Raw genomic sequence first — 14809 nt, 5'->3', positions numbered from 1 at the left:
GGGAGGGAGGGAGGAGAATGTGTGGGGAAAAGTTCCATCATCATCCTGATAGATGTTGAGGGAGGTAAATAAAGGACCTGGCCTAATGTACTTATGAATTTACCCACCAGGGAACTAGTTTTGGCCTCAGCCTTGGGTTTTGTTTTTTTTAACTACTTCTAGACTTTTTGTGTTAGCCGATTGCTAGGATCTTATAGTGTTAGGAAATTTGAGGCCAAGAAAAAAAATTAAAGTTCATCAAAGAAACATTTTAAAATACACAGATGTGAGCAAGAGTGTAAAAGGGGGCACAGACAAGCACAGTAGTGCTGGCATGACCACATTAAACTAAAATCATGTGCATATACATATTAGAAATAAATGGCTTCATCCAGGAGAGATAATTTAAAAAATTATTGGACCATGTGAAAGCCATGATCAAAAAAAGAACCTAGAAATCATCATTCAAGAAATCTCGAGGAAAATTGCCCCGATGTTTTAGAACCAGAAGGCAAAATAGAGGTTGAAAGAATCCACCCATCACCTCCTGAAAAACAATCCCCAAAAGAAAACTCCTAGGAATATTATGGCCAGGTTCCAGAATTCCCAGATTAAGGAGAGAATATTACAAGCAGCCAGGAAGAAACAATTTGAAAGTTGTAGAAACACAATCAGGATAACACAGGATCTGGCAGCTTCTACCCTGAGCAATCAAAAGGCTTGGAATATGATATTCCAAAGGTCAAAGGAGCTGGGATTAAAACCAAGAATCACCTACCCAAAAAAACTGAGTATCATCTCTCAAGGGAAAATATGGTCATTTGATCGAATAAGGGACTTTCAAGCATTCTTGATGAAAAAACCAGAGTTGAATAGAAAATTTGACATTGAGATACAAGAAACATGAGAAGGTAAATAGAATAAAGAAATTATAAGCAACTTATCAAAGTTGAAATATTCACTTTTGTATATGGAAAAACAATAATTGTAACTTATGAAACTTTTCTCAATATGAGAATTATATATATATATATACACAGAAATATATATATACACACACACACAAACACATATATATGTCTTTATAGGATGGTATATGGGCATATGAATACATATATGAACGTGTATATATGTGTATATATATATATATATATATACACAGAGGACACAGGACCAACTGAATAGGAAGGGATGATACTTAAAAGTTGAAATTAAGATGTGAGAGAGGAATATAATGAGAGGAGACAGGGAGAAACAGAATGGGGCAAATTATCTCATATAGAAGAGGGAAGGGAAAACTGTTACAATGAAGGGGAAGAACAGGAAGGCAAAAGGGGATGAGTCAACCTTATTCTCATTGAATTTGTCTTAGGAAGGAAATGGCATAGACACTAAATAGGGTATCTCACCCTATGGGAGAGTAGGGGGGAAGGGGATGAGAGGGGAGATGATGGAAGGGAAGGAAGGCTGGAGGGGTAAAGAATGTGGAAGCACCCACTTTTGAAAAGGGATAGGATATTTGACCCAGCAATACCACTTCTATGGTTGCATCCCAAAAAGATCATAGAAGTGGGAGGAAGACCCGTATGTACAAAAATATTTATAGCAGCTCTTTTTGTGGTGGGAAAGAATTGGAAATTAAAGGGGTGCCCATCAATTGGGGAATGGCTCAACAAGTTGTGGTATATGAATGTAATGGTATACTATTGTGATATAAGAAATGAGAAGCAGATGGACTTCATATTTACCTGGAAAAGCTTATACAATCTGATGCTGCGTGAGAAGTGCAGAACCAGGAGAAATTTGTACACAATGACAGATACAACATATGTTTGATGACTAATTTGATAGACTGGACCCTTTTTTTTTTAAAGCAATCGGGGTTAAGTAACTTGCTCAAGGTTACATGGCTAGTTATTTCTGGGTGTGGTGCTAAGTATCTGAGCCCGGATTCGATCCCCAGGTCATCCCAACACTGGAGCCAGTGCTCTTACTCGCTGAGCCACCTGGCCACCCCTTATATATATATATATTTTTTTTTTTTTTGCTTTTTGGAGGGCAATTGGGATTAAATGACTTGCCCAGGGTCACACGGCTAGTTTTTGTGTTAAGAGTCTAAGGCCAGATCCAAATCCAGGTCCTCCTGACTCCAGGGCCGGTGCTCTAATCACTACACCACCTAGCCACCCCAACAGACTGGACTCTTTTCAGCAATGCAAGCTTATAAGTCAACCTCAAAAGACTCATGATGGAGAGAGATGTCTACATCTAGAGAAAGAACTAGAAAGAACCGAGTTTGAATCCAGATTGAAGCAAACTACCTGATCTTTTTCGGTTTTGTTTCCTCTTTCCCATTGTTCATTCCATCTGAAACAATCCTTCGTTATAAGCTGACTAATGTCTAATGTGAAAATATTTGATTGTATGCCATCGTGGGGGGTGGGGAGGGAGGGAGAGAAAATTTGAAACTCAAGGAATTGTGGAACTGAATTTTGAAAACTAAAAGTAGACAAACAAATTAATAAAGACCAAAAAATCTTTTTAAAAAATAAATAAATAAATGGCTTCATATGCAATTTATTCTTTTCTTTTATATGGAACTGTCCATGCTAATTTCATAATACTAAAAAATAAAAAAATAGAATAAAACTCACTACCAGATATTCCAGTAATACAATTTCCAGGTAACATCTCTGAAACTGAAATTCCCATGTTCAAACACAATCTCCTATCCTTCCATTTTCTACTCTTCTTACTCACATTTCATAATTACTGACCTCAAGGCCTTTGACTCATCCCTATTCTCCCATTCCATCATCCCCTCTATAGCTTCACTATACAGAGCCTTAAAGCAGCAGCCACCACTTGATATTTGCACTAGCTATGAACACTTTGTAATTCCTTTTTTTCCTTGACTTTCTGTTGTTACCAACTTGGGAGGGGGACAGTCCTCTATTTCTGCTAGAGTTGCTGAGTATTACAAAAAGTCAAAAAATGAAGCTAATTTCACTCACTATACCACTTATTTAACATTACCAAACTATGTTCCGTCAAAGTGAAGTATATTTTGCTCTATCAACACATACTGCCCTCTCACATTCATACCTTTGCTCACACTTTTACCCATATTTACAATTCGATTCAACAAGCGTTTATTAAATGCCTAGTATGTAAAAACACATTGTGATTATCAAGTAAAAAACAAAACAGCTCTTGTCCTCAAAAAACTCCTGGGGTAACACAGCATGTTCACAGATAAGTAAATACAACTTAATGGAGGGAAAGAGGGAAGGCCAAACTAACAACTGGGGTTAAGTGGAGAAATCAGGAAAAGCCTTGTAGAAGAGGAGATGCCACCCAAGCTTAACCTTGAAAATTAAGGATCACAAGAGGCAGAAGTGAGTATTCCAGGTCCTGCAGAAAGCTAGTGTGAAGACACCAATATTGAAGATGTACTATCATATACCTTTATTGAACATTTAAAAGTTTGTTTTACGTACATGATTTTAGCTGAGCATCAGAATCATCCTGTGCAGAATGTACTAAAGTTATCCTAGTATTACAAAGGAAGAAACTGAGGCTCTGAAAAGTTGTGACTTGTCCATTATCATACAGTTAGTAAAGTGTTAAGAGGTAATATTTGAACCCACATTTCCCTGAAGGTAGCCTCTATCCACTAAGTCATGGCACTCCCACTGGAGGTCTTATAAGGGAATCAGGTCCAGCTAAGTTGGACTAGATGTGTCCAATTCAAATTGCATATTTCTGATAACATCCATTTTGAACCTCTACTTGCCACTATGGCTACAACACAAGGACCTCTAGCAAAATAGTCCTAAAGAAGAATGAACTTGGAAAGTCCATTAGTAAAACCCATCTCTAGATTCCATAGATGGCAAGGGGAAGTTAAAAAAAAAAGTTCCCTGGAGGAAATATATGTCAAAGAATAGTCCTTCCAATATTAAGATGAAGACTGACCAACTGCCAATTAGTGCTCTGAGTTATTTTTCCAGTAGTAGTATCAAATTATATGTCCATACATCCACACCTAACTGCAAAATGAAAGTCAAGCTGGCCAGGGGTTGGGATACTGCCTATAGCCTCACAACAGAATTAAACACACTGGCATACAAAATTGCCCTGATAAACACCATATCAATTGAGTAAATTAGTCAAAGAAACATACTATGTACTGAACTTTCTTAATACTCCACACAGCCCATGGGCTTTAAGTCAACATCTTGTCCCAAAACTGAATCTTAAAAAAGTAGTATTAAACATCAACAGTTTTTATCAAATAATGCACAAATTCAATCTTGCAAAGTTATTTTATATATGCTAGTTTCCTTACAGAAAATTAGAAACTTTCACTTTAAAAAATCATTTCATGAAAAAAAAAACTTCTAAAAATATAGGTATCTTCACTTACAAAATACCTTAAGGCTGAAATAGTACTTCTAACATCCATCCAACTCCCCACTCCCCCATTCTTTTGCATATACTTAAAACTTTTTTTCTACCTAGGATAAAACTGACATTTTCTCCATTCCTGAAACATTTAATCCTCTAAATTCCCCACAATGCAACCCTACTACTCAAAGTTTTCAAGACACACTTAATATCTTTTTCTTTGGGGGAAAAACAAAGTCTGAACAGGATGAAATCTTCAACCATCTTTAAAAAAAAAAAAAGCTTGAGGAGGCAATCAAATGATAGAACAGGCTTGTCTAGCAGTGTCATAAAGAGGCTTTTCGACAAAGGCGCAGCAGCCCCTTTTGGGGGTGCTTTGCCCAGGAGGGCAGCAGCAGCCCCAACTGTCAGGTTCGAGGGACAGTACCTTGAGCCGTTTGACCACCTCATCGTTGGTGATCTTGTCAGTGATCTCCTTCACCCCCGGGGGGTAGGTGATTTTTCCGTCGGAGCTCACCACGCCACAGAGGGCCGTGGGCGGCTTGGGCTGTGCAGTGGGGAAGTCCATCCTGGGGGACAACTTTTCTTCCACGCTCCTCTACCGGCCTCTATCGGTCAGAAAACAAAAGTTCAGCGGGAAATGGACGACTTTCTAACCTCTTTTTCATTTCAAAAAACCTCATATGAGAAAGGGCCCAGGCTCTGGGGAGGCCGGCACGGGGGCAGACCACGGAGGGGGGAGCTGGGGCGGTGGTCCCCCAGCATGGGCACCCTTCCCCTCGCGGCGGAGTCTCTCCCGGGGCCCGAGCCTCAACTCCCCCAGAAGGATCTCCTTCCCCTCTTCGGGGCCCCACGGGGTCTCTCCTTGGCCCCATGGAGTGCCTGGCCAACGCCTGGAGTTCCAGGGTCCCCATCTCACAATGAAATCCCCACCGAAAACAACCAACACCCGGAGGCTGGCAGCTCCAGGGGGTGGGGGTGGGGCGGGGAGGGCTCGTGGATTCCCCCCCCCCCTTCCCCAGCCCGGCCCAAGCCTCCTGCCGGGGCGACAGCCTCCGGGGAGAAAGAGAGGCCGAGGCCTAAGGGGCTCGGCTTAGGCCCCAGCGCCCGGGGAGCCATCAGCAGAGGCGGCGGGGGAGCGATCCCCTTCTGCCAGCTCCGGGCTGCCCCCCCTCCCTCGTCCAAGAGCCCCGGGAGGGACGGGGAAGGAAGGACACTGAGTCCACTCCTTCCCCCACCCCAGGAAGCCGCGGCCGCGGCTCCGCGCTCCCCATGGGCTTCCTTCAACTTTGGGTGAGCAAGCCTCAGCGGCTGCCCCCAGCCTCGCTCCCCGGCTGCTCCCTCCCGGCCCGGCCCGGCCTGGCCCGGCCCGGCGGCACCGCAAGGCCTTCCCCCTGGACCAGGGCAGCCGGGCCCCCCTAGCTGCCGAAAAGCGGGAGCCAGCCCTCAGCCGCCGCCTTTACCTCGTCCTCATGCGGGCGGGAGGCGCATGGAGCGCTGGGGTCGCTGTATGCAGGTGGAGCCCAGGCCGCCGCCGCCTCCTCGTCTTCAGGCTGAACACAAAGCGGCTCCGTGGGTCCCGCCGCGGCCGCCGTCGTTGTCGCCACCGCCTTCCCCGGAGTAGTGCTGGGGCTGGCAGGGCCGGGGAGGAGAAGCCTCAGCCTCGGCGGGGGGAGAGCCGAGCCGAGGCGAGGAGCAGAGGCGAGGAGAGAAGAGCGAGAGAGCGCGCGCTGCGCGGGGAGACACTGCCGCTCTCCGTCCGCCCGAGGAAGAGCAGCCCTGGCCGAGGCCGCTCGCTATGTGTGCATGGAGAAGGAGGGCGTCAGGGCCCGGCGCGGGAGCCCGCCACCGCCTCCGTCAGTCAGTCAGTCCGTGCCACGGCCCCACGTCCCCGCCCCCGCCCCGGGCCGCCCGCCGAGCCTGGCCGCTCACTCTCAGCTCCGGGGCCTGCGGGTCACGCGGCGGCGGCGGCGGGAGCAGTGCGCGCCTCCCCCTTCTCTACCCTTTACTCCTCCTCCTCCGGAGCAGCCCGGCTGCTCTCCGCCTCTCTCTTCTCCGCCTTCCCCTTCCTCCCTCCTTCCCTCCCTGCCAGCCTGGGATCGACGCCCCACGCCCTGCGGACAGCGCCGCCTCCCGATTGGCGCCAAAACCAGCAGCGCCCACAGGCTCGGGAAGAGGAAGGCAGGAAGCGAGCCGACCGGGGCAGGACCGTGCTCGAGCTGAGTTGGGGGGGGGCCCTGGGGACCGATGGTGCTCACAAAATGCCTCGGCATCCCTCGGACCGCCCGACTGCTCGGAGTTGGGGTCGTGGGCGGTGCGCAAGGTGGCCCGTCATCTTCCCGGAAGCAGGCGCTCACTCATTCACTCAGACAACAATCACTTATTAAGCGCCTGCGACGCGCCGGGCGTTGTGCTTAGCTACTGGGACACAAAAGGATGGCCACTGCTCCTGCCCTCCAGGAGCTCTCAATCTAATGGCGGAGACAAACGTACCCACAGCTCTGTGCCAACAAGAGCGACCCAGGATGGACTGGAGACACTAAGAAGGAGCACAGGGCTCTAGCTTGGGGCCGGGGAAGGGGGTCGGAAGGACCACTGAGAGAGATCGATTCACCGGGTATTTCCCCAGTAAGGTGATAAAGTGCCCCCCACCGTCATAGCCGTGGCGTGAAGGAAGTGAGCTCAGATGTTTCAGTGATTTATTTTGAATAATACCAGCCGATGAACCCCTCCAGGTTAAATGCAATACAGCGGTGAATGAAAGGGGTGACCGAGAGATCGCTGCTACCTCGAGTTCACCGGGATTATTAGTATCGATCTATTTTTCCACATCCTTTACTTTGGTCTTAAAATTAAAGGTACTTGAGCATCTGCACGGTTTGTCTTTGAGAACCCCAAGCCGGAATCAGACTCTCACCTAACACTCACCAGTTTTGATTTTTGAGTGTGCCTAGGGGACAATTCTTTGTTCCCGGCCCTTTAAGGTAGTAGAGAATCTTTTTTAGATGATTTTCTTTACAAGCTGCTACATTGACAAAGAACCACTCTTTCTTGAAAACTTTCTCCCATACTTTGGATATTTTGTCCTGTTATGCTGTAAACAATTAAGGGATACTATCTTTCTATGTTATTCTTAAATTCAGTAATTTGTATCCTTTCTTGGATGAGCATTCCGAGGTTACAAATGATCTGCATATACATATGAATGTTCAGTTTGATCACTTAAATATTAAAATAGGCTAATCATATTGTAGATAAATAGATTTAGCAGAATCTCTCACAATATCAAGTAGCCTAAAAGGTGGTTATCATAAGTGACAGTGAGCAAGACTATCTTAAACCCCCAGTTTTTTTTACTTCTAGGAGAGTGAATGAGACTTAAAGAGAAAACTATTTAAAACAATGTTTATATCAAAACTGGACTAATTTAACAATATAACCAGATAAAAGTTTTTAATCCCAAAGTGATGCCTATTGAAATTAATGTCCTTAAGCCATGTTTCTGATCATTCTTACGTTCCTAACATTTATTTACCTTAAATAAAATTTGTAGTTATGAGGGAGAAAATCTGATACTGCAGAAAGAATGCTCAATACCGGTAGTTGGAGGAACTGGGTTCAAATCCATCCCCTGATATTTTACTACCTGTATGACCTTGGATAAGTTTCTTACTCTCCTTGTGTCTTGGTTTTCTTGTGAAATGAGAGTTGGACAGGGTGGTCTCTAGAGCCCTTATAGCTCTGGGTCTCTTTCCTATCCTATGAAAATGTGAATCTCCCCTATAATATTTTTAGGCCTATCAGAGATTTATTTTGCTGTTATGCCATAGTTATTGTTAAACTCAGTAATGTTTTAATTTCTTCCAATCTCTTTCCAAGTGTTTCTGGAAACTCAGATTAATTTTGTCATTTTGTCTCTCTCTTTCCCTACCACCACCACTACTTTAGAGAGACACTTTGATAACTGAATGGATGATGGACTGGAGTTGAGAGACCAACCAGAAGGCAATTATAATAGTCCAGAAATCAGGAGATGTAACAATATGGAGTCAATATTAGAGGAGAGAAGAAGACAGAAGAAAAGGTAGAAGCTACTGGGCTTAGCGACCTGTTGGGTGGGGGTGGTATGGTACAGGGCAGAGATAATGAGGATGAGTTGAGGGTGATACCTAGCTTGTAAGTCTGGCTGACTGGGAGGATGGCAATTTGCTTAATAGTAATAGGGATATTGTGAAGAGAGCAATGTCATCAAAACCTAAGCACATCGATTTCTTTTCAAATTAAAGAGATAAATATTTGTATTAGGTACACTTCCTTTCTTCATGTAATTTTGACCAAAATTAAAGTTCCAAGCCCTAGATCACTACACAGCTCTCTCAATGAACTCTATTATCTCAAAATAGTCACCTTTCCATCCACACAGGAAAAACCAAAGTGAAAGAAGAATCCATACTGTCTAACTCATGACATACTATTAGACAATCTATTGAGTTAGTATGTATGTATATACATATACATATATGTGTGTGCATAAGGTTTTTTTTTTAACTGCTCTTAAAGAAATGAGCAGTTCCCACAGTTACATAGGAAGAAAAATCAGATAAATCACATTGGGGAAATTGCATAGCACTCTCAGTAATCCCAACCTGCTTACTGATGTAAAACAATCTTTTTAAAAACATACTGTCTTAATTTAATTTTCCAGAGGCAGGTATTCTATGATTCAGGGCCACATAACCTTACCAAAAATTTTTTAATGTTAAATAGATTGACCTTTATTTCAGGAGAAACTAAGCAATTTTCCAAAGGCAATCCAGTCTGCTTCATCATGGGATCAGTTTAATGTCCATCTGCAATGTCCAAAGAACTATGCAGTGCTGAACCAACTCTATAGGTTATTCATCCTACTGCATATTGTAATCTTGAAATAAGGCATTCTTCATTCACTTGGTATTTCCTGTATAGACAAATAGGATAAATTATTTTCAGTGATTATGGATCTCATTTACAAGGTTCTATAATATTCCAATGTATGAAGTAACCAGTACAATATCACATACAGGAGCATCTGGAGGACCTCACCATTCATAGAGAATGCCTCTTCTATATGTGGGGTTGTGGGTCATGGAATAAATACATTATCTGAAAAATTAAAGTTGTGAATCATTCAAATAGTAATAGAGATACATGGTAGTTATGCATAGGCTGCAGAATCTTACCAAAGATGACTTGTGAGTAAAGTGGCTGTAATGGCAAGCACAGAAGTAGTTCACACCTTGTTTCAGCTACTGAATTAACACCTTGTTTCAGTTCAAGTTTCTTTTGAGCCTTGTATCAAGTCTGTTAAGAAACAGAATGTGTGAACCCCTAGAACTCATGAACTCCTTCAACAGGAGGGGGAGGAGCTAATGACCATATATAAGGAAAGGCCTTGGCTAGAGAAAGCAGTACTGAGAAGAGGACTCTTGTAGTGGCAGAGTCAAGAAGGAGAAAACTTGTGGTATCCTGGCACTCTTGTTTGTCTGCTCTGTGTTGATGTTTGTTTGTGATACTTTGTACAGAAGCCCTGGGACCTTCCTGGAAGCCTTGAAAGATTTTCTGGTTATATGTTTACAGAAGTCCTGGAGGAGGGTTTGGAGGTCCTGTACTTTACTGATGATTTGTGCTGACCTCTTGGACTTTGTTTGTAGGTCTGTGTGATTTCTATGTTGATGATTTGTGAGTTCTCAGACCTTGTTGGTGGGTCTGAGTTGATTTCACAAGCAGAGAGTAAACTGATGATGGTGCCAGCAGTGTGTATGAATATTATTGTGGGTCTGTTGAGCTTTGTCTTCCCAGAAACAGGAACTATGAAGGTCTTGAGGTGGCCTGGACACTGTGAACTTCAATATGGAACAGGAACTGGATAAAGAACTGGATAAGGAATTGGGAGCTGCCTGTCTTTAAACCCGAGTGACATTTGGAGCCGGGACCATGGAAGAGGAACCATGGAAGCTGAGAGCCAGCCTCAAGTCAAGCTGAAAGAAGACTTTACTTGGATACTGTGTATGGACTGAGAAGATTATCATTTACTGTGACCTAAGGGTGGAGAACTTTGACTTTTGTACTTTGTGATTGAATTAAAGATTTTGTGATTGACTAAATGAATTTACTTTGTTTAAAACTATGTGACTACTTTGTTGAAAACTATGTGGCTACTTTAGTGATAAGTTGTTGAGTTGCGACATGGTGAATGTTGTATTTTGTTTTTCTACAAATGTTTTGCTCTGATTTGTTATTGAATAAATAGAGAGCTCACTATACCATGTATCAGAACCTTGAAAGCTGTTCACAGCAGCAGTCCTCTGGAAAGCTGCTCATCCGTGGTTTTATAGTGGTATAAGAAACATCATCAATAACACATATGAATGGCTGAACAAGTTGTAGTATATGAATGTAATGGAATACTATTGTGCTATAAGAAACAAGGAGCAGATGGACTTCATATTTACCTGGAGAGGCTTATACAAACTGATGCTGAGTGAGAAGGGTAGAACCAGGAGAAATTCGTACACAATTGCAGATACAATGTATGTTTGATGACCAACTTTGATAGACTGGACTCTTCTCAGCAATGCAGGGTTATAAGTCAACCCCAAAAGACTCATGATGGAGAGAAATATGTGCATCCAGAGAAAGAACTAAGTTTATATCCAGGTGGAAGCAAAATACCTGATCTTTTTCCTTCTCTTATTTGGTTTTATGTCCTCTTTACCATTTTTCATTCCAGCTGGTACAATCCGTCCTTATAAGCTGATTAATGTATAATGTGAAAGTATTTACAGATCCTATACTTGACTATATGCTGCTATGGGGGGAAGGAGAAGGAGGGGGACAAAATGTGAAACTCAAGGAATTGTGGAATTTAATCCTGTAAACAAAAAGGAAACAAAAAAAGTGTAAAAAAAAAAAGAAACATACTATATTTCTCTTCCTTCTTTCTTTCTCTTTCTCCCTTGTTAAAATTTTCTTGCACAAAATTACTAATATGGAAATGCTTTACATAATTGCACATATATAACCCATATCAGATTGCTTACTGTCTCAGAGAAGGGGAAGAAGAGGGAGGAAGGGATAGAATATGGAATTCAACACTTTTTTTTAAATGTTAAAAATTGTTTTAATAAGTAATTGGGGAAAAATAAAATATTGTTTAAAAAAATAAAGACTCATGATGGGGAGAAATGTCTACATCCAGAGAAAGAACTAGAAAAAAACTGAGTTTCAATCCAAATTGAAGCAAACTACCTGATCTTTTTCTTTTTCTTGTTGGTTTTGTTTCCTCTTTCCCATTTTTCATTCCATCTGATAACAATCTTTCTTTATAACCTGACTAATGTCTAATGTGAAAGTATTTGCAGATCCTATACTTGATTGTATGCTGTCATGGTGGGGGAGGGGAGAGAAGGAGAGAAAATTTGAAACTCAAGGAATTGTGGAACTGAATCTTGTAAACTAAAAGTAAACAAACAAATTAATAAAGACCAAAATTTTTTTTAAAAAAGAACATGTATGTCTAGAAAAGGTGTGCTTGTCATATATTGAAAGTGAGGGCCAGGGGGTGGCTAGGTGGCACAGTGAGTAGAGCACTGGCCCTGGAATCAGGAGGACCTGAGTTCAGATACAGCCTCAGACACTTAACACAAAAACTAGCCATGTGACCTTGGGCAAGTCGCTTAACCCCAATTGCCCTCCAAAAAGCAAAAAAAAAGAAAGAAAGTGAGGGCTAGAGATTCACTATTTGACAAAAAAAAAAGAGAGAATGGAAAGGGAGTAACAGGATAGACTAAGTGTTCCATTGGTATTCATGATGTTTAAATAGAAGAACTCCAATGTCTTGAGTTTCCCAGGGTTATTGTGAAGATCAAATGAAATACTAATTGCAAAGCACTTAGCACAGTACTAGTACATAGTAAGTGTTATATAAAGGTTATACGTATATAAAGGTTAACTATTACTTATTTTTATTCATCAACAAAGAGAATATCCATATTGGCAATATGTAAGACCCATTGAACTATTGTAGTATTTCAAATGATAATTAACTTGAATATTTAAATTAATCTGTGATCTTGTTAATTTGGATGTTCTCTACACAGATCACAAACCATCCATGCCTTCTACTGTGCCCTTTTCAATTATGTAAATCATGGGGCTGCTAGATGGTGCAGTGAATATAGCACCAGCCCCCCGAGTCAGGAGGACCTGAGTTCAGATCCAGCTTCAGACACTTAACACTAGCAGTATAACCTTGGACAAATCACTTAACCCCAATTGCCCTGACCTACCCCCTCCAAAAACAAAAGCAATTATGTAAATCATACACAGGGGTTCCATTCAGTATTCTAAGGACTTTCTAAATGTCAATATTACATGGATATCAATAGTAGGGCGTAAATCATCAAATTATCATCCCTCGCCTCTGCTACATAACTAATCCAGTTCTGTTTCTGGTCAGACGTCTGTAATGAGGACTTGTTTGTAGTAGCTTCTTATAATTATCATTGGTGGTATACTCTAGCCTTTTTACATGTATCATGTTTCTTGTCATTGCCTTTAGATGCCTTGCAATTTTGACTCTTCAGAGACTGGCATTCTGTGATTCAAAGAATGTTTTCACTGATTGGAAACTGGCTTTTTAAAGTTGGAGTATTATTCTGAAGAAAAGGTTGAGGAAATTGAACAAATTTCCCAAAAGCAATCCAATTTTTTCCTCTTATTCCATTCTCTATCCAGCTCAATGTTCATTGATAGGACCAGACATATATGTATTGAAGGAACTGCTCACTGATCTCTCCATCCACTTACTTATTAGTCAATCATTCAATAAGCATTTCTCAAACATTTGCTATGTGTCAGGCACTGGGCTAAGTGACAGAGGTACAAAGAAAGGTAAAAACATGGCCCATGCCCTTAAGAAGCTCACATTTTACTGAGAGAGACAATATGGAAATGGTTGCAAATACAGTGAAAGGAAATCCCAAAGGGGAGCAAAAGAATTAGACTTTCCTGCAAGTGGAATTTGAGCTGAGTTTTGAAGGAAGCCAGTATGTGGAGGTTAAGAAGAACATTCAAGGCATATAGGATAGCCAATGAGAAGCTATTGAGCTGTGATATGGTATGTCATGTATCAAGAATAACATAGTCGGGGCAGCTAGGTGGCACAGTGAATAGAACACCAACCCTGGCGTCAAGAGGACCTGAGTTCAAATCTGGCCTCAGACACTTAACATTTACTAGCTATGTGACCTTGGGTGAGTCACTTAATCCCAATTGCCCTGCCCTCCCCCCTCCAAAAAGCAAAAAAAAAAAAATAATAACATAATCAATTGATTGTAGAGTATGTGGAAAGTATCCAGAAGGTGATCAGCAGTGCCAAATGCAGGAGAGAAATCAAGAAGGATCAATATTGAGAAATAATCATTTGAATTGACAAGAGAATATTGGTAACTCTGGAGAATTAAGAAAGGAAATGGAGGCATCAAATGTTAATGCGTTTCTTAAGAAATTTAGTACTAAAAACATGCAGAGATCTAGGATGATAGCTTGCTGAGATAGAACTACCAAGTGAGGGCTTTTTGAGGGCAGAGAGATATAGGCGTGTTTATAGGCAGTAGGTAAGAAGCCAGTAGGTAGGAAGAAACTAAAAATTAGAGAGTTTGGATGATAGAAATTGTCATCTAGAAAATACAGAAAGGGAGGGATTAAGGATGAATGTTGGGGATTTTACCTTAGAAAGGAAAGTTTAAAAGTTAGAAAATTTAAAAAATTAGGGGGAAAAAAGGGGACTGAAGGAGAAGATAGTAGAAGGAGCCATCTGAATGATGTGAGATGAAAAGGAGGAGTTTAGAGGGAACTTTCAGCAAATGACCTCATTTTTTTTTTGTAAAGTGTAAAGAGGGATGAAAAAGTTTGTGATATCTACTGTAGTGAGTGAGAAATCAAATCTATTAGGGAATTGAAAAAGGATTGCCTTGCTATAGAAAGGGCCCAGTTGATCTGCAGTGGGACATTTGGAGGATAGGGTTGAGAAAAATGAACTGAGGGAGGGGACAGTTGAAGTTTGTGCTTCAGTAGCCAGGAGTTCAGAATCACTGGGATTCCAGGAGAGTATGAATGCATGGGAATATGCTAACTCTTGAGAAATGGGGATAGGCACAGTATTATTCATTGGAGAGAGGACCCTTAAGAGAGAAAGATGATTAGACTGTTCAAAATTTTACCTTAAGACCTAGTGGCAGATAGGTTATGTTGTATCCTATGAGGTATGGTCAAAGAGAGTCCTCTCAGGAGGCAAGAGGTGGCAGTGGGAGGTTTGGGTCTGCTCCAGTTCTGTCCTCTGGAGCATTGTTGAAGTCCCTAGAACTCAGAGGCCAGAGAT

At 41.9% G+C, this 14809-nt stretch overlaps 2 protein-coding genes across 4 annotated transcripts in view; one reads left to right on the top strand and one right to left on the bottom strand.

Moving 5' to 3' along the window:
- Positions 1–6228, bottom strand: part of PDS5A (PDS5 cohesin associated factor A) — a 171430-nt gene extending 165202 nt beyond the window's left edge. The window contains exons 1-2 of the mRNA XM_069068169.1: positions 5853–6228; positions 4817–4997 (exon numbers count right to left, since the gene is read on the bottom strand). Of these exons, the coding sequence (XP_068924270.1) occupies positions 4817–4957 (141 nt within the window). The 5' untranslated portion in view covers positions 4958–4997; positions 5853–6228. The remainder of the gene's footprint in view (positions 1–4816; positions 4998–5852) is intronic.
- Positions 6188–11927, top strand: LOC138146362 (uncharacterized). 3 transcript variants are annotated; one of them, XM_069068197.1, is made up of 2 exons: positions 6188–8473; positions 10228–11927. In XM_069068197.1, the coding sequence occupies exon 1, from the start codon at positions 6188–6190 to the stop codon at positions 6950–6952; it is 765 nt and encodes a 254-aa protein (XP_068924298.1). In that variant the 3' UTR covers positions 6953–8473; positions 10228–11927. The 3 variants fall into 3 exon arrangements, with proteins under 3 accessions (XP_068924298.1, XP_068924301.1, XP_068924294.1); XM_069068200.1 differs by lacking the exon at positions 10228–11927 and having other exon boundaries at positions 6188–7247; positions 8338–9544; XM_069068193.1 differs by lacking the exon at positions 10228–11927 and having other exon boundaries at positions 6188–7373; positions 8338–9544.
- Positions 11928–14809: the final 2882 nt, after the last annotated feature.

This window comes from Petaurus breviceps, unplaced genomic scaffold, assembly GCF_028583685.1.
Source record: "Petaurus breviceps papuanus isolate PSGF00001 unplaced genomic scaffold, PetGlider_PUasm1.0 140, whole genome shotgun sequence".
Taxonomy (NCBI): domain Eukaryota; kingdom Metazoa; phylum Chordata; class Mammalia; order Diprotodontia; family Petauridae; genus Petaurus; species Petaurus breviceps.
The sequence above is the reverse complement of the archived record's forward strand: the minus strand, read 5'-3'. Positions and strand labels throughout refer to the sequence as shown.

Excerpts from the sequence above, each read along its gene's own strand:
- LOC138146362 (XM_069068197.1), top strand. The coding sequence starts at position 6,188 with ATGTGTGCATGGAGAAGGAGGGCGTCAGGGCCCGGCGCGGGAGCCCGC.